At 43.2% G+C, this 25,008-nt stretch overlaps 1 protein-coding gene across 1 annotated transcript; it reads right to left on the bottom strand.

Moving 5' to 3' along the window:
- Positions 1–1,208: 1,208 nt before the first annotated feature.
- On the bottom strand, positions 1,209–25,008 carry LOC112657932 (dehydrogenase/reductase SDR family member 2, mitochondrial-like). The gene is made up of 11 exons (XM_049113593.1): positions 24,888–25,008; positions 16,573–16,736; positions 16,205–16,331; positions 7,822–7,986; positions 6,101–6,278; positions 5,106–5,207; positions 3,838–3,908; positions 3,019–3,070; positions 2,156–2,290; positions 1,748–1,803; positions 1,209–1,431 (listed from the first exon to the last, which is right to left on the bottom strand). The coding sequence occupies exons 3-11, from the start codon at positions 16,294–16,296 to the stop codon at positions 1,320–1,322; spliced, it is 963 nt and encodes a 320-aa protein (XP_048969550.1). The 5' UTR covers positions 16,297–16,331; positions 16,573–16,736; positions 24,888–25,008; the 3' UTR covers positions 1,209–1,319.

Raw genomic sequence — 25,008 nt, 5'->3', positions numbered from 1 at the left:
TGTCTTTATAAGGAGAGATTAGAACACAGACAGGCACTGAGGAACGACAACGTGAAGACAGAGGAAGAGGTGGGCATGTGCAAGGTAAGGAGAGAGGCCTCAGAAGAAATCAACCCTGCTGACATCTTGATCTCAGACTTCTAACTTCCAGAACTAGGAAGGAAAAAAAAACAACTGCTGTTTCAAAACACGTTAAAGGGAAAAGGAGATGTTCCAAGTGAGACCATGTAAGAAGATTGCCAGATGATATTAAAAGGCAAAATCATATTGGAAGGTGAGGCATCAGAGAAAGAAAAATCTTGTCTAATTCAGAAATGAGCATGTTTCATCTATTTACGGGGCTCCCTAAAGTGACCTCTAGTAGATGGATGAGCTTCAGTCTGAAACATGAGCAGGAGGGGATCCCTGGGTGGCACAGCGGTTTGGCGCCTGCCTTTGGCCCAGGGCGCGATCCTGGAGACCCGGGATCGAATCCCACATCGGGCTCTCGGTGCATGGAGCCTGCTTCTCCCTCTGCCTGTGTCTCTGCCTCTCTCTCTCTCTCTCTGTGTGACTATCATAAATAAATAAAAATTAAAAAAAAAAATTTGAAACTTGAGCAGGAGAATCACTGAGCCAGAATGGAAGATGGCAGTGAATTCATTCAACAAATATTTATTGAGCATTTTTATATGCAAAGTGCTCATGGCTATGAATACTCATATGAACTCATGGCTACGACAGACAAGGTGTTTGGTCTTATGGAATCTACATTTGAATGAATAAAGCATATAATAAATAAGTAAACAAGTAAAAACAATAAAGTCAGAGTTAAAAATGCTATGAAGAAAACAGAACAGATAATGTCATAGAAAGTGACTTGGGTGGGAACGATATTACATAGGGTAGTCAAGGGAAGGTATCTCAGAGAAGGTTCTATTTGATCCAAGACCTGAAAGATAAAAATAAACAAACAAACAGAAACAAAGGGGTGATAGAAAGTATCCTGCTCAGTTTTCAACTTCATTGGGAAGGGTGGAAGGAAGGACGAGGAGGTAAAGCCTTGGGGGTGATAAGAGAAGGGACTAATCTTGGGGATGAGGCTTCCAGGTCAAAGGAACCACTCATATATCACTACCAAACAAGGGTGAGCCCAGATTGGGAATGTCCAAACATGTTTATTTCCAAATGAGAAATTTCAGAGTCCTGACTTTCCTTCTCATTTCCTGAACAAGTTTCCCTGTATGATTCTGTACCCTAAGGCTCCCCTACCTCCATATTCTCCACCAACCCCCAGTTTCACACCAAGGACCATGGCTTCACTCTCTTAACAGTCTGTTTCACAGTTTAGGAGAGTAGCCAGCTACTACGATGTTCTCCCCAGTGATGTAGCTGGCATCTGAAGAGCACAAGAAAGACACAATTCCCGCACATTCTTCAGGCTCCCCAAACCTGAGAGGAAAAGAGCAGAACTGAGGTCACAGCCCATCCAATGTTAAGCTCCGACTTCAGGTTCTGCTGGACCAGAGGGGGCCCGACATTGAGCCTACAGACCAATACCTCACAAAACTCTAGTCAAATCAGGTTCTGGGGAAGGTCAAGGTGGGCTCAGCAGGAACATGCCCACCCTCCATCCCCTAACCCCAGGCTATTCTCAGACTTTAGCAAGGGAGATCAGCCAGCAGACTGGAAAATCAGGCTCTGTCTCTTCTTGAAATTGAACTTTCCTTCAGAGTAGCCACGGACCTAAGCCCCAAACCCTACCTACCGCTGCAATCCATAGATGTCATTAAAGTCAGGTAGCAAGTATGGCAATGTTTTCTCCTGAGAAAAGATTTCAGAGTCAGTGTTAGGCAAAAGGACTGTTGCGGGGGTAGGGCAGGGGTGGTGGGAAGGGCACCATGGCAGATCGATGCCTCTGTGGGAGGATGACCATGTTCAGGAGAGAGGAGTGGGGCAGAGCTTTGGTTTGCTCCCTACTGAGAATAGAGACCCCATTCTGCAGGAAAGTGAGAGGCTGCTGGTGCCAAAGTCTGCAGGGCAGAGCTTCTGAATTGGGCCTGGACTGAGATTGCAATCCAAGTATGAAGCTGTCTGTGGGCACCGGGAGCTTGGCCAGGGAAGGGACAAATGAGAACCACAGGACAGGTTGGGGAGCAAAGACTGTGATCCTCACCACTTGCATAAAGTCAGTCTTGATTATTCCTGGCACCAAGCAGTTCACTCGGATGCCTTTTGGGGCCAGCTCTATAGCCAGAGACTTACAGAGACCCAACAGTGCTGTTTTGCTGGTGTTGTAGACTCCCAGCTTCTGAAAAGCAAAAGTAAATAGACAAAGGGATTGGAATTGGCAGGAGAGAATGTCACCTGAACAGCCAGAGCTGTGACTCTAGGTCTCACACTGAGATGAAACACCAGACTTTAGGCCCCAACTAAAATCCCTTCCGCTGCCTTTCCCCATTTACAATCATTTTTTTTAAAATTTATGATAGTCACACACACAGAGAGAGAGAGAGAGGCAGAGACATAGGCAGAGGGAGAAGCAGGCTCCATGCACCGGGAGCCCGACGTGGGATTCAATCCCGGGTCTCCAGGATTGTGCCCTGGGCCAAAGGCAGGCGTTAAACAGCTGCGCCACCCAGGGATCCCTACAATCATTTTTAAGAGGTGAATTTCTGAGCTAGAGGACCTTGTCCAGGATTAGAGAAATGCCAGGGAGTCACTGCCATGTGTGTCCAAGTTTGAAACAGAGAAAGCCACCCTGGACTTTCAAACATTCAGCCAGGAAACTGGAATGGGGACATCCCAGGACTCAGAACTTGCTTTCCCATGAACTGTGCATACCCTGGGCAAACGGCTTAACATCCTTGGCTTTCAGAGATGTTATGGCAAATGAGATTATAATCCCAAATTTGTAGTAATCAAGTTAATCTCAACTCCCATCAATGGCCAGTTCTTCTACACCCCACTGTAGAGTCTCACAGGAAATAAGACTCCACTGCCCCTCACCCAGCCCCATGCCGAGGATTTTACACTCACTGGTATTGGTACATAGGCCACCATAGATGAGACCAGAACCACGGAGCCTGCCCTGTAAGGAGAAAGGCAGATGGGATGGGGTAGCAGGTGAGTCCAACTAAGAGCCCAGATGAGCCCCAGGAAATTGTACTTTCACGGTAAGAGGAAAGCAGCTCAAGACTCATGATAAGGTCAGAGAATATCTGGAACACTGAGCAGAAACTAGTGGACACTAAGGTCAATGGCAGGGTCAGTGCTAGCCAGTCACCACAGCCAGGGTCACAGCCAAGAGGCAGCACTCCTGGAGAACAAAGCCCCAGTAATGCATGCTCTCAAGTCACAGCCCCTCTGAGGTCAGTGTGCAGCCAAGCAGTCCCAGCCTGGCCTGCCCAAGACACGGAAGAGCAAGGCTCTGCAGCAAATGCCACAGTGCCTCTAACGAGAAGGGAAACCAATGAGATGGCTCCTAGAGGAGGGCTGGAATTAAGGGGTCAGAGCTAGCGCTCCACGTTACTGCCTTCTGGACCCTTCTTCCCTGGAGTTGCCACTAAAAGAGACAAAGTCTGCATTCTCTGAGATCAAAAGAACAAGAGCTTGTGAAAGGTCTTCTGAAAAGCTGGTTCTTCTCCCTCCCCAGCAAATGTTTCTCTTATTCACAACTGTCACATCCCATGGGGAAGAGGGTAGGTGTGGAAATAGAGAATATTTTCCAAAAGACACACATCTCACTTCTCTTGCTGCCACACTGCATTTCCTGGGCCCCTACCCAAGTACTTTCTGTGGGATAGAGGACACCAATGGATGAAGACCCCAGTGCCCACTAGCCCCTCCCTTCCTCACCCTCTGTTTTCCATGTGGGGCAGCAGCTGGCTCAGCAGGAGGGCCGGGGACTTCACATTCACGTCCAGGACCTGAAATCAGAGAAAATACAGAGGCAAAGGAGAAGGAGAGATGAGGTCTGTCCAGTGCCCATTCTCACTGGTCACTTGGAGACCTGTGGCCAGAGCAGGACCCAGGGTACTCCCCATAGACTCAGAGCTTGAGTCCTGCTCTTTAACAGAGTGTGAGGGACAGGGTCCTTCAGGAGAAAAAAAATCTTAGGTTTCTGTCCTGCCTCGGTCACTGGGAAACCACCAATAAGTTGTGGTTGGGGAGACCCTCCCACTGCGGGCCCCCACACCCGCTCTCCCCAGTTAACATCACCTCCAGAGAGAAGGCTGGAGAAAAGAGAAGAGGAGAAGTCAGGATGACTTGTTTTTAGTGACTGCCTTAACGGAGGTGAGGATGAGAGAGAGGGAATCCACACTGAGCACCCAGTCTGTGTCAGGAAATGTTCACAACCAGGATTTTTTTTTTTTAATTGGAAAAGCCGGAGTATGACTGAGAAGGGGGAACTGGAAATTGTATCCAGAAGGCCAGGGAATGTGAGAACTAAAAAAAGGAAGTGGGGCAGTGTCTGCAAGGATGAATAGCAGGCATTATTCAGAGGATGATTCCAACAGGAGGGAACGGCTCACCCTGACCACGGACTCATCTCTACCAGCAGAGTCAGGTGAGGGGGTGGGTCAGGACTGGGCCAGCTCCTCTCACAAGGGCCTTCAGGACAGCAGGGGCAGGTGGCCAGGGCTACAGGAGTCCCTAGAATGTCTGGCGGATTCCAGCTGGGATGGCAAGTCTGGATGCAGTCCCTCCTCTTAGCTGTCCCTCCTCTCAGCTGGACAGGTGAGGCATGGGACAGCCAGACTGATGGATCAGAGTGGGTGCCAGTGAGTCCAGACTGGGACAGCCTCAGAATCCCTCACCATGGACAGATCAGAAATCATTTCTGGCATCTCAGGACTTTGTAGCAGTGACCAGCACAAGGAGAGTCAACAGAGGGGGGCTGCTGGTGCCTGGCATAGGCGGGGCATGGTAGTGCCTATTGAGCTTCCTGATGGGTGGTTCAACCCAGGTGAGCTCATCTTCCACCCATCAGAGTCAGTAGTGACAGGAATATGAGGGACCTTAGGTACTGTGTATGTGTGTGTGCATGCATCCACGCACATGTGTGTGCAAAATGGTGGACAGAGAACCATGCAGAATGTGTAAGATCCTACTCCAGTCCTCACCTTGTCCCACACCTGCTCACTGGCCCCCAGAGTGCTCCCCACCAAAGGGTTGACCCCTGCCACACACACCAGAAAGTCGACGCCCCCATAATGCTCCAGGGCCTGTGAAGGAAACAACAGAATGTGGGGTGAAGAAATGGAATAAAGGGTTCTTTAGAAGCCTCCGTCCTTCCCCCACCAAACTGATGACACAGAGCAAACTAAGTAACCACTTCATGACTGAAGCCATTCTGGGGCAGGGTCGGACCTCAGGGATCAGAGGTTGAGTGAAATATTTGTTTCTCACCTTCCTGGAAGCATCTAATTTCTGCCCCCGCAAGATGTCTGGTTGGTAGCTGGCCACCTCCCCCACCCCCCAAGTCCAGATCTTCATTCACAGTGGTTACTGCCTCTAATCTGTCCCTTCTTTCATATCTTAGATTTCTAATCAATTCCTCCTCCCTTCTCCCTCCACTCTGGAAACGCTCCTCCTTTGGTCACACATACAAGAGCCCATTCACAAGTACAAGTACCTGTGCATTTCACAGTACTTCATATTTACCTCACAGCTCACCCTTTCCAGGACTGTCTCAATGAACTGGTCTTAATCCAGAATGCGACTCTAGTAGGCTCCTCAATCTAATACCTGGAGTGCACTGGCCCTGCACTGCTCAAACTCTAGCAGGTACACTCACCTGAGGTCTGGTTAAATGTGGATTTCAATTCAGCAGCTCTGAGGAGATGGGAGATTCTGGATCCCCAGCAAGCTCCCAGGACATGCCCCACCACTGATCATCAGATCACCTTTTGACAGCAAGCTTCTAGCCTAGACCATGTGAATTCCCTCCTGCCAGGAGCATCTCTTCTCAGCCATTCAGGTTGTCCCTTTGTTTTATCCCTTGAGCAGGACCCTATCCTATGTGTTGTTGGCCTAGACACCAATGCTAGAGACCTCAATCCCCTTCTACCAGGGCTGAATCTGCTTGTCCCCATCTGCCTTCCACCGTGCCCCTCACCGTGGCCACCAGCCGCTCCCGGTCCTCGGCCTTCCCCACGTGGCACACGGTGCCGGTCACGCTCAGCCCCTCGCCCTGCAGCGCTGCCACCGCCCGGTCCACGTTGTGCTGCTTCCGGCTGCTGACCACCACGTGCGCCCCGTCCCGGGCCAGGCGCCGGGCGATAGCGAAGCCGATCCTGTGGGCAGAGATGGCTACGGTGGCTTCATCCCCTCCCCATCCTCCTCCTGGGAGCCTGATCACAAGACACAAATTGAGTTCCACAGTATGGCCCAAGAGTGGCCTCCAAATCTTTCCAAGCAAGGATGGAGAACTATTGAATCTGACTACATATCCTGCCTTCACCAAGGCTACCTCATTTAATTCTCACTAGGTATAATAATCATATTTTATAGGTGAGTAAATTTTCATATTAATCTTGTTAAAGGGAGGTTTTCAAAAGAACATTTTTGGGGATCCCTGGGTGCCTCAGCGGTTTAGCCCAGGGCGAGATCCTGGAGACCCAGGATCCAGTCCCACGTCCGGCTCCCTGCATGGAGCCTGCTTCTCCCTCCTCCTGTGTCTCTGCCTCTCTCTCTCTCTCTATCATAAATAAATAAATAAATAAATAAATAAATAAATAAATAAATAAATCTTAAAAAAAAAAAAAAAAAAAAACATTTGTGAACATGCTGGGCACCCAGCCTCAATTGTAGAGAATCTTCAGCTGCCCTGTGTTTTCTCCCTTGGTTCTAGCCAGAGGCCTCTGGTAGGAATTATTTTCTCTAAGTCCAACAGCTTTCTTCTGTTCTGCATTGGATCATGCTGAAAAAGATTTCTGTCCCCTCTGCAGCTCCTTTACCTGAAGAGGTCTGAAGCTGCCCTGGTAGGGGCTGGCTGAGCCCAGTAATAAAAGGGTAGAAGGCATATTTCTCCTGTTTCGCATAAACTCTCTGGGCAGCTTGGCATTTTAGAGGTATTCATTTGTTATGACAGCTGGGTACTAGGGGCATGATTTAAAACATCACGGGGGTCTGGGAAAACCTGGAACGGTTAAGCACTTCTAAAATTGCATAGTCCAAACTGGTGATGGTGTAGACCATGAATGGTCAGAAGGAAGATGGTGCCCCTGCAGCATTCGACACCAGAAGCCTCCCTTCCTCCTGCCTGCCGTAGTGCCTCATTACAGATTGAGGCTCCTTATGGCAGCTAGATGATGAGTGGAATTGGAAGGACACTGGAAGAAATGTGATGAAAGGAGAGGTACATCTATAAAAGGTCTCTAAGTTGGTTGAGATGTTGTCCTGCCCATTGCCCTAGTGCTGGTGGGCATTTGCAGCCAATGAACCCCTGAGTCTGAGAGACAAGTAGGTCTTGGGCTTCTCCTTGGTAGACCAAGACCCTAAAAGACCACAGTGATGTGCCTATGAAGGACAGGGATAGAGGGCTGTCCCGATGATAAAAAGTTAAATGTCTTCAGGTTACCCAGCAAGTAAGTGACAGAGACTAAATCCCCAACACTACTCTGACTCAGAAACAGCTAGTTTTCTATCCATATCATTTTTGGAACTCAGAAACCAGATGTTTTAGGGAGAGTTGCTGAGATTTGGAGTTAATTATAAATGTGAGAGCTGTGAGGGGGTCAGGCAAGTTGTATGAGAAAGGCATTGACTGCAGAGCCTGACGTGGGATGGAGATGTTGACGTGTTATGATAGGTCAGCGAGAATTCTCATTCACTTACCCCTTTGTGGATCCAGTGATCACAGCCACTTTATCAGCCAGGGCATAGCTCCTGTCTGTCCTATTGCTGCTCATTCTTGCGGAGAGAGGGACCAAGGAACGTTGAAGACCCCTCAAGGTCCACCACGCAGCTCGGAGCATGGCAGAGCCCATACTGAGAAGGAACCTGGGAAGACAATCTCATCATGAAATACGTAGGGATCTGTGTCTCCATGCATCCTTCAAACTTCCCAGGGAAGTACAGAGCTGCTCATGCCTTTCCACTACCTGTTCCGTGAAGGGCTTCCTCATCGTAGTGAACCACACTACCACAGCAGACGTGGGCAGCTGCAGTGCTGGGCTCCAGGTAGGTGCCTAAGTGATACTTCCTGGAGCCACCTTTGTACTTCTCCCCACACATCCATTCTTCCACAAAGATACTACTTTGAACTTTCTCAACTTTCCCCAGCCTGCTGCAACCACCTGACCCAAGCTCTTGTCATCTCCCCGAGCTTCCACAACCCCGTCTTCTCTCAGATCCCCACTGAAGCAACAGCCTTAGCCCCCACATCAGAGATACCAAACTTGTCAGCATTTGACAGGCAAGTTGTTTCTCTTCATCACAAATGACTCTCATTCAACTGGAGATAAAAGTCCAACCACTCTCTTCTGGTACCAAAACTTTTGTGGAGTCTCTATGCTCACCACCCCCTCCACACTGTTCTGGTCCACCTGCCCAAAGATCCCATGCTACCTGTGCCATTGCAACTGCATCAGTAAGACCTCATTTCTGCAACGCCTTTCTCTCAACCCACATCTCTCACCTCCTTCTGGGGAGATCAAGGAACAATTGTCTTAGGTTGACCCTGGAGATGGCCCTGGGAAACAATGTTAGGAGAGTGGAGGTAGAGAGGTAGAAGGGAAGATCATCCATAGGAGGTGCATTATCAAATGAGTTACCTCTATGGGGATCTGAAGGTCAATCCTGCTGATGAACTCTGAACTCTGTTCAGAGTTATCCTACCCAAAAGGCAAGGACATTGGGGATTTAGGGTACAAACCATTCCAATTTCCCAGGACTGCAGGTTTTAGCACTGAAAGACCATGTTCCATGAAACTGCTCAGTCCTAAGCAAATCAGGACATTCAGTTAATCTCATGAGAGTGTATTTCCAACTCCCGTCTGCTACTGAGGACTGCTACTGAGCAGTATTAATTCCAAAGCATTGTCAACCTGTCCCACCTGTGCTCAGGAGCCTTCAGGAAAAGTCCTAGCTACTTGCTGTTGGACATTGGGCTTCTATGTACAGAAAGGTGAGTGCCCAGGGGACATAAGCAGGACACCAACAGCATCTGTTATATATATCACATTTATCGACCATTATGTCCTAAGCATAGTGCTATGCTCTCTACATGATTATTTTAAATTTAATAGTCATGATAACATTTCGAGTTAGTGGTAGTTACTATCCTCATATTGCAGAACTATAAACTGGGACAAAGAGAGAATTTATTCAATCTCTCACCAAAAGAGAAAAGCTCAGGTTCAAAACCAAGTCTACTGAATATAGTTTGAAATTTTAATATCTAAACTCTACTGCCTTCTCTGATTCCCCTCCAGGGAGGGGCTACTTGTTCTGAGCCCACAGAACTTATATATTTGTCTTGGCTATCCTCAAACTTTAAAAATAAACATATACTTACCATATGACCAACAATTGTACTCCTGGGCATTTATCCCAGAGAAATGAAAACATATGTCCACACAACATCATGCACATGAACATTTATAGAAACTTTATTTGTATTAGCCCAAACTGGAAATGACTCAAAAGTCCTTCAATGAATTGTTGAGCCAAGTATGGTACATCTACCCAGTGGTATAAAATAAAAATATAGTTGATCTCCGTCCCTGGATCCTGGCACAGAGCTCCTAAAATCCTTGGGATTTTTTGAGTGATAGGGATATCTTCTATTATTCATAAGAGGTCCCTTTTCAATCACAAGCTGAGTTAATGCTAGTAAGGTGACTTAGGGTGGGGGAATTAGCCTCAGGATGGGGCTGTTCAACAGAAAGACCAAGTGATGAGAAAGTTGGAACCGACGGCTCCACCCACCCACCTCAGGAGGAGAGGGGCTGGAGGAGGAGTGCTATAAAAACTCTTGAATAATGAGATTCAGAGAGCTTCCAGAAAAAGGTATTGTAACTACACACACACATACACACACACACACACACACACACACACACACACAAACTCACCTATACCTTGCCCTATACATCAATTCCACATGGCGGTTTCTAAGTTATATCCTTTATAATAAACCAGTAAATGTAAGTAAACTAAATGTTCTGAGTTCTGCAGGTCATACTAGCAAATCATCAAATCTGAGAAGAAGGTTGTGGGTATTCTCGATTTATAGCCAGTTGGTCAGTAACATGGGTGACTAGAGACCTGTAATTGGTGTCTGGACTAGGGGCAGACATTTGGGACCAAACCCTTAAACCTCTGGCATCTGACACTAACTAGTTAATGTCACAATTGAATTATATTATTGGACACCTAGCTGGTGTTGAAGAATTGGTTGGTGTGAGAAAACACTCTAGAGCATAAAAAGCAATAAACTACAACAATTTGGATGGAGCTCAAGGAAATTATGCTGAGTGAAAAAGGCAATTCCATTAATGATGCCACTAATGTGGCATTCTCAAAAGACAAAATTATACATATGGAGAAGAGATTTGTGGTTGCCAGGGGTTAGGGAGGGGGTTGCAGGAAGCAGCTGGGTGTGGCTATAAAGAGGTAGCATGAGGGATATTTGTGCTAATGGAACAATTCTATATCTCAGTTGTGGTGGTGGCTTCACAAATCTGCATGTGATAATAGTCCAGCACTACACATGCAAATGATTGCATATGAAACTGGTGAAATCTGAGTAAGGTCTGTAGATTGTATCAATGTCAGTTTCCTGGGTTTAATACTGTACTTTCATTTAGAATATGGATAGGAAATTCTGGATGAAAGAAGGGTACACAGGACCTCTCTGTACTATTTTTGCAACTTCCTCTGAACCTAAAGCTGTTTCAACCTAAAAGCTTTAAAAGAAATTCATTTGGCTTTGACTTGAAGAAAACAACTGACCTAAGCTCTACAGAAGAAGAAAATACAAATTCATCCACTGGGGCTATTTTTATATTTCTAGAATCACTTTAAAGTAACTTTATTAAAACAGACATCTACTCTGTAACATGTACTCCTGACTCTTAATAAGGGAGGCACATCTTTAACCATTAGTCTTTACAATTTGACAGAGCCGAGGAATAAGGCACAAGCTTGGCTGTTGAAACACAGCACAACACAAACAAGTGCCTGGCCTCTAGAAGATAAACTGAGACAGAGTGAGTACCCAGGGCAGAAGAGGTGAGCAAGCACTTGTAAAAGAAGTGAGGTAGAGCTACTAGTCACCTCATCTTGATAGCTGGGGCTAAGAATGCTCCAGACACAGAGTCTAGTCAGAGTGGGTCTGAGGCAGGAGACATAGGCAGCCAGCAGCGACAGAGCGGAGGGCCTCCTGGGTTGCTGAGGTTAGGTGGGATGCTGAGGCAAGGCCATGGGATTTGGGGCTTTCTCCAATGGACAAAACACACACACACACACACACACACACACACACCAAAAAAATCTCTTGGAGTTTTTTAGAAATCGATAATTTTTATATAAATGGTGATCACACTCAAGGAGGCATAAATTTCATTGGAGGCCCTAATGACTGAAATAGCTAATACTTGTTGCTCTAGTGCTCATTTTTTGTCTGAATTCCTATTCTATTTTCTGAGTGGTCTATCCCAGTCTTTCTACCACTATTAAGCCCTCACACAAGTAGAGAAGTAATGAAGATAGCTAACCTAACCTTTCTTAGAGAACAGAATCATAGGATTCAGAATAGACAAGTTCACATCTGTATTCAACATAAAAGCTTGAAACAACCATGCACTTTCTGCTTAAATCTCTGGGTTTGAAAACAAGTTCGATCTTGATCTTAAGGAGTATAATGGCCTGAACTGTGTTCCTCCCCGGCCCTCAAATTCATATGTTGAGACCCTAACCTCAATTACCTCAGTGTGTCTTGGGAGTGGAGATGGAGCCTTTAAAGAAGTGGTTAAGTTGGGATCCCTGGGTGGCGCAGCGGTTTAGCGCCTGCCTTTGGCCCAGGGCGCGATCCTGGAGACCCGGGATCGAATCCCACGTCAGGCTCCCGGTGCATGGAGCCTGCTTCTCCCTCTGCCTGTGTCTCTGCCTCTCTCTCTCTCTCTCTCTCTCTCATGAATAAATAAATTAAAAATCTTTTTTAAAAAAAGAATACTTTGCTTTGATATATAAAAGTCTACTATTTTAAAATGCCCAGTTTCTTCTTGGAGAAATGACTTCTTCTATGGCTGGAGCAAGAAAAATATAAGAAGAGCCTGGAACACCATGTACTGCCAGAAAGTAAACAGTAGTAAAAAATAAAAAATAAATAATAATAATAATAATAATAGAAACAAACAAAAAGAAAGAAAGAAAAAAAGGACAGAAGGATGTCAAAGGACAAAAGAGCCAAATTGAAAGAGCTCCCAGTGGCCAAAGCTGGAACAAATGAGCAACAAAATAAATAACATAGTATTGAATTTTAATCTAATGTATAAAATAAATATACATGTGTCCATACTGATACCAAAAAAATGACTAAATAAATAAATGAAGAAGAAATAAGCCTTCTTTATAGAAGAATTCCAAATCATATTTCCTTTGCATGAGCTGGAGAGGAATCCCTTCTCCCCTCGCTTGAAAGTAAGCTGGAGTTGGAGCCTTGCTTCTAAAGAATCAAGTGTAGAAAAGGAACAATAGTAACCGCACGGTGGAGAAACCCAGAAGAAACTGCCCTAACCCAGTGATCAGGGTTCGCATCGCCGTATAAGTCATTTGCTGTCATGTGTGCCCGATATGATGAGATATAAAGGGCACTTCACCGCTGGGGAATTGGTCTCCCTAGCCCAAGCATCCCTGCCTAATTGTGAGGGAAACATCAGACCAACCCAAACTGAGGTACATTCTACAATGTCTTGACTGATACTCTTCAAAACTGTTGAGATCATGAAAAACAAGACTGAGGAAATGTCTGGGATAGGAGGGGATTAAGGAAATAATACATTGTGGTATCCTGCATGGGATCGTGGCACATTGAAGGGACATTATTGGAAAAATTGGAGTGCTAGGAAGAAAGCAGGTAGTTTAGTGTGAAATTGTACCAGTGTTCATTTTGTAGTTTTGATGAATGTGCCATTGTTTTACATAAAAGGTTAACGTTAGAGGAAACCAAATGAATGAAGAGTGTACTAGTTTTGCAACTTTTCGGTAAATCTAAAATTACTCCAAAATAAAAGGTTAATTAAAAATTTTTTTACCAACTACACATACCTTAGAGGATTTTGAGTGTAGAATTTGGCAATTATTACTAAAGCTGTGAATAGTGAAAATCTGCTGCTAAAATTTCATAACTTTAAATTAGCTGTACATTTAGAGATTTTAGGTAATGTATGAAAATTGGACTGTTCTTAAATTTTCTGAAATAATATGTTCTGATTACACTGTAGAAACCTCTAGACAATTGCAAGGTGCCAAGATTCACAGGAGGGCTCAGATGGAGCACTCCCCTCCCTCCCATGCCTAGCCCTGGAAGAGCCCCCTTGACATGCTCTTTGAGGGTAGGGACAGTTGGTGCCATGGTGCCTCTGGCATGGCTGATACTAACTGTGACAGAAGGGAGTAGGGATTTGAGCTGATATCTTTGGTACATAAAAAATAAGGAGGTTAGCACTTCCTCTGTTAAGGACTTGAGTCCTAGTCTTAAGACTATCCCTGTCCATACTCTGGCCCTCCTGGCGGTGACCAGTGTCCACTACCACACCCTACCCAACCTGACCAATTTCAAGCCTTGCAGGGCAGGGACTGTGCTGAGAAGAGGCTCTGGCCTCTAGTGCTTCTAGAGGACTCTAGCTTCTCCAGTCTCTACAGCCCTTTGTCCCCCAGGATTGTCAGTGGAGGAAACAGACAAACCTACCTGGGGCCAATGAACTCAGGTGCTTTCCTCTGATTCTTAAACAGAAGCCTGGGGCTGTAGCAGTCCTGAAGCTCCGCTGATCACCCCGAACATTCTGCTATATAAGAGCTTCCTCCCATTTCTTCTTGTCTTTCAGGACACTCCCTTTAAGCTCACCTGTTCCCTGTCCATCACACTCCTAACCCTTTTTTTTGAGTCATGAAAACATTTAAGCAAAATGTGATATCCTTAGTATTACCTGTAATATCCCTGAATAACCCCTCCTAAGGCAACCTTCTGCCTCCCCAGCTAGGTTCCCAGTAGCAAAAGGTTCTGGAGGACGATAGGGGTTCACCTTCCCAGGAGAGTGCAGACAGAGGGGTATAGGCTAATGATTGCAGGAACAGGGAGAGGACCCAGGAAAGGGAGCGCACAGTACATGGCTATGCATGAGCCTGACAGGAAGCCCTTAGTATCTATTTGTTAAATAAATATTTATGTATCACACAGGAAAGGAGAGACAGGTTTCCATATGCCCTTATGGCCTAAAGAGAGCCTGAGGGGAAAGCAGAGTCACAGATTAGAGCTCTAGAGAGCTATACCCACAGAGAAATAGTTCAGGAGGTTTTTGTCAATTTCAGCCCATTCTAGACTAATCTACCAGTGATAGCATCTCTTCCTAATGCATATTTGTCACGATGCATTACATGTTTCGACGAGTGGCATGTTCATATATCTGACATCTGTTTCGAAATTCTACTCACCCTCTGCAGCTGTCCTGATACTGAGAGCACTGTTATGCAATTTTTAGGTGTTCCAGAAGTACTTATAAATTAACAGACTGACACTGAACAGCGGAATTACATGAACGTTAAAAATGTGTTTATCTGATCCTCTCAAAGTGCTGTCATCTTACATATGCCATGGACTTTTTCTATTGTGAAATATTTCAAGTGAATGACAAAGAACAAAGTAATGCGGCCAACACCCACATTTTATAAATGTTAACATTTTGCCCTATTTCATATTTTTTAAGTAAAACATTACAAATTGAGTAGAAACCTCCTTCTGTGCTTCTCCAAGATCCTATTCCCCTCTCTCCACTCTTCCCAGAGAAGGCTTCCATCCTAAAGTTGTGTGCATCCTTCTTGCCCATGTTTTTACATTTTTATTACATTTACATTCATAAATAATAGGTATTGTTTTGCTTGTTTTTATGCTTTACCAAAAATTGTATTATGGCACTGTACCTATCATACTGAAATTTACTGGTTGTCATCAAATTTATATTTTTGGAATTGAATCACAACACATGAATCTCTAGTCCATTCGCTTTCACTGCACAGAACAGAGTGTTCTCACTGTATGAACAGACACAATTGTCCATTTTCATGTTGATGGACATTTGGGTTGTTTTAGTTTTTATCTATTAAAGAAAGAAAATGCTGCCATAAGCATCATGTGCACATCACCTTGCACCACACATGTGTAAACTTTCCCGTAGAATTTATTTTGGAGGAGGAGGCTGGGTCAAAGGGCACACACATCTTGATCTTTACTATATACCAAATTTGTTTTCCTAAGCTGTTGTACCAGTTTACACTCATTTGAGAGCACCGGTTCCTCCAAGTCATTCTTAATGCTTATGCTCTCAGATATTCCCACTTTTGGCATTCTCAGAGATGTGAAATAGCATCCCATTGTGGTCTGGATTTTCCTGATTACCAGTGCAGTTGGTCTTCATTGCATGTTTGATGGCCATTCAGGGTTCCTCTTCTGTAAATTGATGGGCTGTCATTCTCTGTGCACTATTTATTGGGCTGTTTCTCATCAATTTTTAAGGGTTATTTGCACTTTCTGAGTGCTAATTTTAGTGGACTACTCCCTTTATTCTGACTTTTTGCAGTCATCTGGCCTTCCAGTTATCACTCCTCATTCTTTGAAGATTTTATCCCCTGGTTCATTGTCTCCCTCCCCATTACTCAATTACTAGGGATTTCAATACCTACAAGGATGATCTTGATTCCCAATCCTCTTACACCCAGTGATCCTGCCTTCATCTTTCCCACGCCACCTGCTTCCAGTCATGCCTGAGACCTTGCCAGTTACTAATAATCACATTCACTCCTTTCTCTTGATGACTAGTGTCCCCCTGTTCAATATTTATGTTTCAGCACACTGCCTCTGATAGCCTGACTTCAATAATTCTTCAACTCTAACAGCCTGCTTTCCATTGACCTGCCAACTTTTAATATCCCACACACCTTCGAGTCCTTACCCCCTACCCTATGTGGCTTAGAATCCACATTCCAACATTATACTCACTTCTCTGTATGTGTGGTCATTCTCTTGCTCTTTTTTTCTTCCCTTGAACTTTTCTGGAAAAACCCCAACATTGAATAAATATGGTTCTCCATTCACTCTCCAATAGCACATCAGCAAATGATGTTTGCTGGGAAAAAAACACACAAGCACGGTGATATTCATGACCACTAACCTTAGGAAGGCCATCAGGCTGCCCTTCATTCTTTCAGCTCCACTTCCCTAATTGATCACTCTCTCATATTCTTAAGGACAATTACTTCATAACTTCTCTTCCCTAAAATTTCCAAAGCCTTCCATGTTCTCATTTTTAGCTGATGACCTTACTTCCAATTGTATGGAGCATATAGAAGCAATCTAAAAAGTATTACCAACTTCAATTCTCTACTTTCCCTTCTGTTACAGCTGATAAACTGTCAGTGCTCCCATGCAAAGCCAACACTTCCACTTCTGCCCTGGGTGGCATCTCTTCTCACTTTTTCAAAGATACTGTCTGTACAGGATCATTCTCTTCAGCATACACTCTGTATATCTCCTGTGTTAAAAAAATAAATAAATAAGAACAGGGATCCCTGGGTGGCTCAGCGGTTTAGCACCTGCCTTTGGCCCAGGGCGGGATCCTGGAGTCCCGGGATCAAGTCCCACGTCAATCTCCTGGCATGGAGCCTGCTCCTCCCTTTGCCTGTGTCTCTGCCTCTCTCTCTCTCTCTCTCTCATAAATAAATAAATCTTTAAAAAATAAATAAAAAATAAAAACAAAACCCCAAACTCCCTTAATACATATCCCCCTCAACTACCATCCCATTTTCCCTCCTCCCTCTACAGGAAAACTCCTGTAGATCCTCTACACTCACCCTCTCCCCTTGCTCTTCTGTCCTTTCTTAAAGCTAGGCCCGACAGGCTTTCATCATCACCACTCGCTAAAACTATCAGCAAGGCTGTGGTTGACCTCCACTTTGCCAAATCTAATGATAAATGCTCGGTCCTCATCTTATTCAGCCTCTCAGCAGCATCTGACATGATCGTTCCCTCCTTCTTGAGATACCTCCTTCTCTTTGATTCTCATCAAATCTCACTAATACTCCTTTACTGGTTCCTTCTCTTCCTTTCCGGGTCTAAAACTGGAGCACCTGGGGCTCTAGCCTCAGACCTCCTTTCCTTGATGAACATTAATTCATTAGGGGATCTCATCCAGCCATAGTTTCACACGCAATCTGTAGTCTAGCCACTCTCAAATTGACATCTCTGGCTTCACCATCTTGCCTGAACTCCAGACTCATATATTAGTTAGCTGTCCACTTGATGTCTGATAAGCATCTCTAACTCAACATGTTTAAAACCAGGTTCTGGGGCAGCCCCGGTGGCGCAGCGATTTAGTGCCGCCTGCAGCTCAGGGTGTGATCCTGGAGACTCGGAATGGAGTCCCACGTCGTTGGGCTTCCTGCATGGAGCCTGCTTCTCCCTCTGCCTGTGTCTCTGCCTCCCTCTCGCTCTCTCTGAATAAATAAATAAATAAATATTTAAAATAAAATAAAATAAAATAAAATAAAATAAAATAAAATAAAACCAGGTTATTAATGCTCTGTCACAAGCCTACTCCTCCTGCAGAGTTCACCATCTTATTAAAAAGCACCACCATTAACCCAGTCACTTGGGCTTTGGAAACTCTACACTTTGACCTCTCCCTTTCTCTCTCATCCTGTATGAGCAAATTATAAATTCTCCACTTCCAAAATACATCAGAATGCATGCACTTCTACCTCTACCACCATTATCCAGAGACAAGTCATCATCTCCTGCTTGGACTATTAGAATGGCCTACTGACTGAACACCCCGTCCCTTTCACCCTTACCCCTTTCCAATCCACTCTCCACACAGTAGCTAGAGTAATCCTTAGAAACTGTTAGCTGTATCTTGTCATTTCTTAGCTCAAATCTTCCTTCCAGTGGTTCCCCACACCCTTCAGATGTCCTTATCAATGGCCTTTCAGGCATTGCATACCCTGTCTCCCTATCTCCTTTTCGACCTTATCTTCTATCACTCTTTATCCACACCTCCTCCAAACATACTGTACTCTTGTTCCTCGATGACCAGGTATACTTCTGCTTAAGAGCCACTGCTCAAGTTGGTCATTCTGTCTGAGAATTTCTTCACCTGGATATCCATATGCCAAACTCACTTTATCAGGATGGCCTTCCCCAGCCACCCTTATAAAATAGCAGCCCCACTCAGGCATCCCTCAAATGTAGTTTTTTACACAACTTCAATTTATTTTTGTATATGGTTTGAAGTAGGGATCAAATTTATTTTTTTAAAGACTTTATTTATTTATTTGAGAGAGAGAGACCATGAGCAGGGGGTAGGGGCAGAGGGAGAGGGAGCAGCAGTCTCCCCACTGAGCAGGGAGCCTGATGTGGGAGTCAATCCCAGGACCCTGGGATCATGACCTAAGCCAAAGGCAGACATTTAACTGACTGAGCCACCAGGTGCCTCAGGATCTAATTTATTTTTATGTAGAAAACCAGTCATACCATTAGTATTTATTGACTAGTCCTTCCTTTCCTCCCCTGGCTTGTATAATCTCACTTGTGTCATTTCCCAAACTTTCATCCATGTGAAAGTTTGTTTCTGGGCAATCTATTCTGTTCTATTGGTCTATTTGCCTATTTTGTTTTCCATAGCATTTTAATAAGTCTTGATATATAGTAAGGCAAGTATCCCCACCTTTTTTCTTCATCAAAATTGTTTACTATTCTTAAAGTTTCATTCTTCCGTAGGAGTTCCACTAAGAAACAAAAACAAACTATTGTAATTTTTATCAGAATTACAATGACCCCATAGAGCAAAATGAGGACAAATGGGTATCTTTGTGTTATTGAGCCTTCCCACATGTAGTAGATCTCTCCACTTACTCAGAACTTTGTTCCACTCTTCAAAAATGTTTTTTATGTTTCCTTGTTAAGATAGAGCAAATTCTATGTTATTTTTATTCTTAGATATCTAATAGATTTTATGAATGATACCCTTTTCTCTTTAACATTTTGAACTGGTTGTTATGTTGTAGGACAACATTACCGATTTTGCATGTTGATCTTGCAGCTAGCAAACTGCTGACTTATCTTATTAGTTCTATAGATTCTATGCATTGGCAAATATTGAGTCTTTCTCTTCCTTATGAATTCTTACATCTTACTTCCTTCTCTCATCTTACTGTATTGATTAAAACCTCCAGTATAAGATTGAACAATAGAGGTGCTGCAGGCTTCCTTGTCTTACTACAGAATTCCATGTGAATATAGTTAGGATTCACTTTTAAATGCTGTTTATTGTATATGTTTGGTAGGATTCTATATTGGGTTAAGAAAACTGGGTGATGGGCACTGAGGGGAGCACTTGACAGGATGAGCACTGGGTGTTATACTACATGTAGGCAAATCGAACTCCAATAAAAAAATATACATATAAAAAAAGAAAATTCCCTTCTAGTCCTAGTTTGCTAAGAGTTGGTTTGTTTTGTTTTGTTTTTATCCTGAATAGATTTTAAATTTTTTTGCTTCTGTTGAGATGATCATATGGATTGTTCCTTTGATCTCTTAAGGAACTGAATTATAGTTATGCATTTTCTGCTGGTGAACATCCTTGTGTTCTTGGGATAAATTCTACGTGGCCATGATTTAGTTTGTATATACCACAGCACCATAATTGGTGAATGGAAGAGTCCTTATGTTGCCATATGCTGTATAGTGATGGCTTTCAGCATCCTCTTCGTTCAGTAGCTGAAAAAATATCAGAATTTAATTGCCATCAGATGTCAGTACGAAAAGGGAGTTATCTGCAGAAGACAATGGAATGAATAATTAACCCTTCCACCTCTGAACATTGACTGAGATAAATTTCTAGCTACTGTTCTGTTTTATATATACTACCACTATAACTTTGGGATTTTTGTACTATGTTCCTTGTTGAGATTGGTCAATAATTGTCCTTATCCTGGTTTAAAACTGATATTTAAAAACCAAACCAAGTGGAAGTTTAGCTTCCACTTAGAATGTACAAAACCACAAGAAAATATCAACTCCCACCTTAGCAATGAAAAAATATAGATAATCTACAGAATTATAACTTTCCTAGACCCCATCAGAAAGCTGAGGCAACCATGCAAGCTGAATTCTGAAGACTTAGAAAACTGGCCAAGGAAAGATGGGATACAGGGACTGTTTCACTTTTGTCAAAGTAGGAGAGGAAGAGGTGGCTACCATAAAAGTGAAAGAAGAAAGCAACTAAAATTTTAATGAATTAAAAAAATAAATAAAATAAAATTTTAATGAATTCATTAACACTGAATATGGGCTAACATGCAGTTTAGAACAGTTTCTCAGCTTTCACCCTATTGACATTTTGGGCAGGATAATTATTTGTTGTGAAAGGCTGTCCTAGGCATCATAGAATATTTAGCAGCATTCCTGGCATCTACCTACTAGATGCCAGTAGTATCCACTCCTCCCCCTGAGTAGTGATAATAAAAAATGTCTTCAGAAATTACCAAATTTCCTTTTGGGGGCAAAATGCCCATTTTTGAGAACCACTAGTTTAGAACAATGGACACCCAGACACAAGAGAGTCTGAACTCACCCACAAGCTCTTTTCCAAAGGCCTCCACCAAGTGCTGATGAAAAAGGGCCAGAGAGAACCCCAAATTAAACAACAAAGATTGTTAGTTTAGATACAAAACATGACCCAATATGTTGTCTACAAGAAACTCACTCTGAAAACAAAGAAAGAAATGCTTTAGCAGTTAAAAGATGAAAAAGGAAGATCATGCAAATACTACTCAAAAGAAAGCTGGAGGAGCTATATTAGTACAAAAAGAGTACACTTCAAAACAAAGACTATTGCCAGGGATAAAGAGGAACATTACATAATGAAAAAGAGATCACATTAGCAAGAAGATGTAACTATCCTAAATGTGTATGTATCTAAAAACAGAACTTCAAAATAGATAAAGTAAAAACTGTTAGAATTTGAAGGAGAAACAGGTTAATCTGCACTTATACTTGACTTCAACACTCCTCTCTCCTCTAGGACAAGAAAATGGAAAATCAATGAGGATATGAAAAACCTGAACAATACAATCAACCAACATGACCTAACTGGCATGTATAGAGCACTCCACACAACAAAAGCAGAATATACATAGTTTTTTCCCAAGCACACATGAAACATCCATCATAATTAGACCATATCCTGAGCCATAAAACAAATCCCAACACTTTGAACAAGATTAAAATATTATAAGTATGCCCTCTGCAGGATAACTGAGTGGCTCAGTGGTTGGGCTCAGGTCATGATCCTGGGGTCCCGGGATCAGGTCCCACATCAGGCTCCCTGCATGGAGCCTGCCTCTCCCACTGCCTATGTCTCTGCCTCTCTCTGTGTGTCTTTCATGAATAAATAAATAAAGTCTAAAAAAACTCTCCCAAAAAAACAAGTATGCTCTCTGCCTCAACAACATTAAACTAGAAATAAATAACAAAGGTATTCGGAAAATCTCTAAACATCTGGAGAGGAAACGACACACTGCTTAACACACATACACCTACAGTGATTTACAAGAGAAATTAGAGAATATTTTAATTGAGTGACTATGAAAACACAAATCTATGTCAAATATACCAAATTGGGAGGATGCAAATGAGTGTCAGAATTCCCCCTCTCTCTGTCTTTTCCTCTCTCTCTTTGTCTCTGTTTCTCCTCCAAAACAGTTTGTATTTTTAAAAAATGATCCATTTCTAGTTGATAAAACACATCTCTAACCCCATCTTGTCCTGGTGTTTTTATTAAGAGGGGGCAGGAAGACAGAGGTTGACTAACTGTTAATTGTTTTCATTAACAACTTTTAATTTTTTCAAGTTTTCCTGATGCCAAAAGATCTGTTTGTTTTTTCACTGAAAAGGCTGTCCCTACATGGGCACTTTTCAGAAGGAAAGGTTACAAGGGGATGAGGACCCTCACTGGAATGCAGACCCACACTGCAGGCATGATAATCCCCGGCATGCTCCGTGGGATGATGAGAAGATGGAAGGGTTCATGACTTCTCTTGGCAGCTCAGCCTTGGAAGCAATCCCTTTCCTGAGAAAGCCTATGCCTTACCCCATTCTAGATGACATGGAATTCATCCACAGCCTTGACACACAACAGGTAGGGACCAAGAAAGGACACATCTTAACAAATATTATTTGTACAATCTCTTTTCCTTGATCAGATTTTCCCCCAGATTGTCTATTTTATTAGTCATTTTTTAAAAGATTTTATTCATTTATTTGAGAGAGCATGAGCATGAGTGGGACAGGGGTGGGGTGGGAGCGGAAGTGCAGAGGGAGAGGGAGAAGCAGACTGCCTGCTGGGCAGGATGCCTGACTGGGGCTCAATCCCTGGATCCTGAGATGGTGACCTGAGCTGAAGCCAGATGCTTAACCGACTGAACCACCCAGGAGCCCCTTATTAGTCGTTTTAAACCAGCTCTTAGTTTTGTCGGTTATCTTTACAATTTTTTTCTTTCTATGGAGATGGGAGGATGGTGGTGTTGGTTTGGTGTGGTGTAACTGTTGTTTGGTTTGTTGGTTTGCTGGTTTCAGTTTCCCACCAACTTCTCTCCACTAGCGTCTCCGTTTCCCCCAATGGCAACCAATGTTACCAGTTGTTTTTTTTACTTAGCCTTCCCATTTTGTGCATGTATGAGCAACTACATATAATTATGAACTGTACTTGTGTAGTTGTAACTCATAAAAGAGGGGCATATTGTGCACACTGTACTGCCCATTACTTCCTTCATTTAGTCATATATTTTGGGGCTGATTATGAATCACTATATCCTGAGAGTCCTTATTATTTTTATTATTTTTTCAAAAGATTTTATTTATTCCTTTGAAAGAGAAAGAGCACGTGCGTGCACAAGCAGGGGCAGAGGGAGAAGCAGACCCCCTGCTGAGCAGGGAGCCCAATGTGGAGTTCCATCCTGGGACCCTGAGATCATGACCTGGGCCAATGCTTAACCAGACTGAGCCACCCACGTACTCCTTCATTCTTTTTAATAGTTACACACAGTATTTGTATTTTATGACTATTCACTAAATTGTAATCAATCTTTCACTTTTATAAATAGTAGCATAATCAATAGCCTTTTTCATATATCATTTTATTTGTATCTGTAGAATAAATTAGGAGAAATGAAATTGGTAAGTCAAAAGGAATATGCTTGTGTTATTTTATTCCATATTGCCAAATTGCCATCCATAGATGTTGTATCTATTTGTACTGCTGCTTACAATGTGTGAGAGGACCCGTTTCATCACACCCTAAATGCCAGTTAACCCAGTATTCGATCAACTTATTGGACCTTTACCAATCCAAACATTTTAAAATGGTGAAAGTGATTAAGAGGTACAAACTTCCAGTTACAAAATAAGTCACAGGGATGAAAAGTACTGCATAGGGAATACAATCAATGATATTTTAATAACATAGTATAATGACAGACAGTGCCCACTCTTACTGTGGTGAACACTGCATAAGGTACAGAATCACTGAGTCATGTTGTACACATGAAATTAATAGAACATTACATGTCAACTACACTTCAAAACTAAAAATTTTAAAATAAAATAAGTAAAAATGGTGTTTCAGCATAGTTTAAAGCTACATTTCTTTCTGTATTGCTGAAATTGAGTATTTTCTGTGAACACCTATTCATATTCCTAGTTTTTTTTTCTAAGAGTTTTTGTCTTTTTCTTATTGATTTGCAGAGGTTCTTTTTGCATTAGGAAAGTAAGGTCTTAGCCTATCCTATAAGCTGCAAATACTTTCCTCCAGCTTGTTATTTTCTGTTTTAACTTTACTTGCAAATAAATAAAGCCCTCTTGGTGGAGTCTTCCCTGTAGAATTATGTACCAGTGCTTTTTATTCTCATTAATTCTTTATTGTCTTATATTTTATATGATCTGACTTAATATCGCTACTCCAACTTTCTTTGGTTAATAATTGGCTACTCTATCTTTTCCATCCTTATATTTATGACTTCTGCAACCACTTTTTTTCACTCCGCCTCTTGTCATCAGCCTAAAACTAGATTTTGTACTGCTTTATTTAATCCAATCTGCTAGTCTGAATAGATTAGTTTACCTGCTTGTGATTATCGATAAATTTGGACTTATTTCTAACATATACTGTGTTTTCTGTTTATCATCCATACTAGTTTACTAAGACTGCTGTGACAAATTACTACAAATGTGGTGACCTTCAAAAAACCAGAAATTAGGGGCACCTGGTGGCTCAGTCAGTTAAGCACCTGCCTTCGGCTCAGGTCATGATCCCAGGGTCCTGGGATCTAGCTTCACATCAGCCTCCTTGCTCAGCTAGGAGCCTCCTTTTCCCTTTCCCCGCACCCTCCCCCACTTGTGCTATCTTTGCCTCTCTCTGTCTCTCCCTCTCTCTCTCTCAAATAAATAAAATCTTACTTTAAAAAACCCAAAAAACAAACAAACGACAAAAACTATTTTGTCACAGTTCTGGAGGCCAGAAGTCTGGAATCCAGGTGATGGCAGGGCCGAGTTCCCTCCTGAAGCTCTGGAGGAGATTCCATCCCTTGCCTCATCCAGCATCTGTGGCTATTGGCATTCCCAGGCTTACAGGTGCATCTCTCCCATCTCTGCCTCTGTCTTCATATGACCAGCAGTCCTCTCCCTGCGTGTCTCTTGACACCTAGCATTGGATTTGGATTTAGGGCCCACTCAGATAACTGAGGGGGATC

Source organism: Canis lupus, chromosome 8, assembly GCF_003254725.2.
Source record: "Canis lupus dingo isolate Sandy chromosome 8, ASM325472v2, whole genome shotgun sequence".
NCBI lineage: Eukaryota > Metazoa > Chordata > Mammalia > Carnivora > Canidae > Canis > Canis lupus.
Note: the sequence above shows the minus strand (reverse complement) of the source record. Positions and strands in the feature narration are given on the sequence as shown.

Excerpts from the sequence above, each read along its gene's own strand:
- LOC112657932 (XM_049113593.1), bottom strand. The coding sequence starts at position 16,296 with ATGGAGAACCATATTTATTCAATGTTGGGGTTTTTCCAGAAAAGTTCA. Across the intron at positions 6,279-7,821 it reads ATCACTGGATCCACAAAGGG|GATCGGCTTCGCTATCGCCC; the intron begins GTAAGTGAATGA and ends CTCTGCCCACAG. Across the intron at positions 1,804-2,155 it reads AGACTGACTTTATGCAAGTG|GAGAAAACATTGCCATACTT; the intron begins GTGAGGATCACA and ends ATCTTTTCTCAG.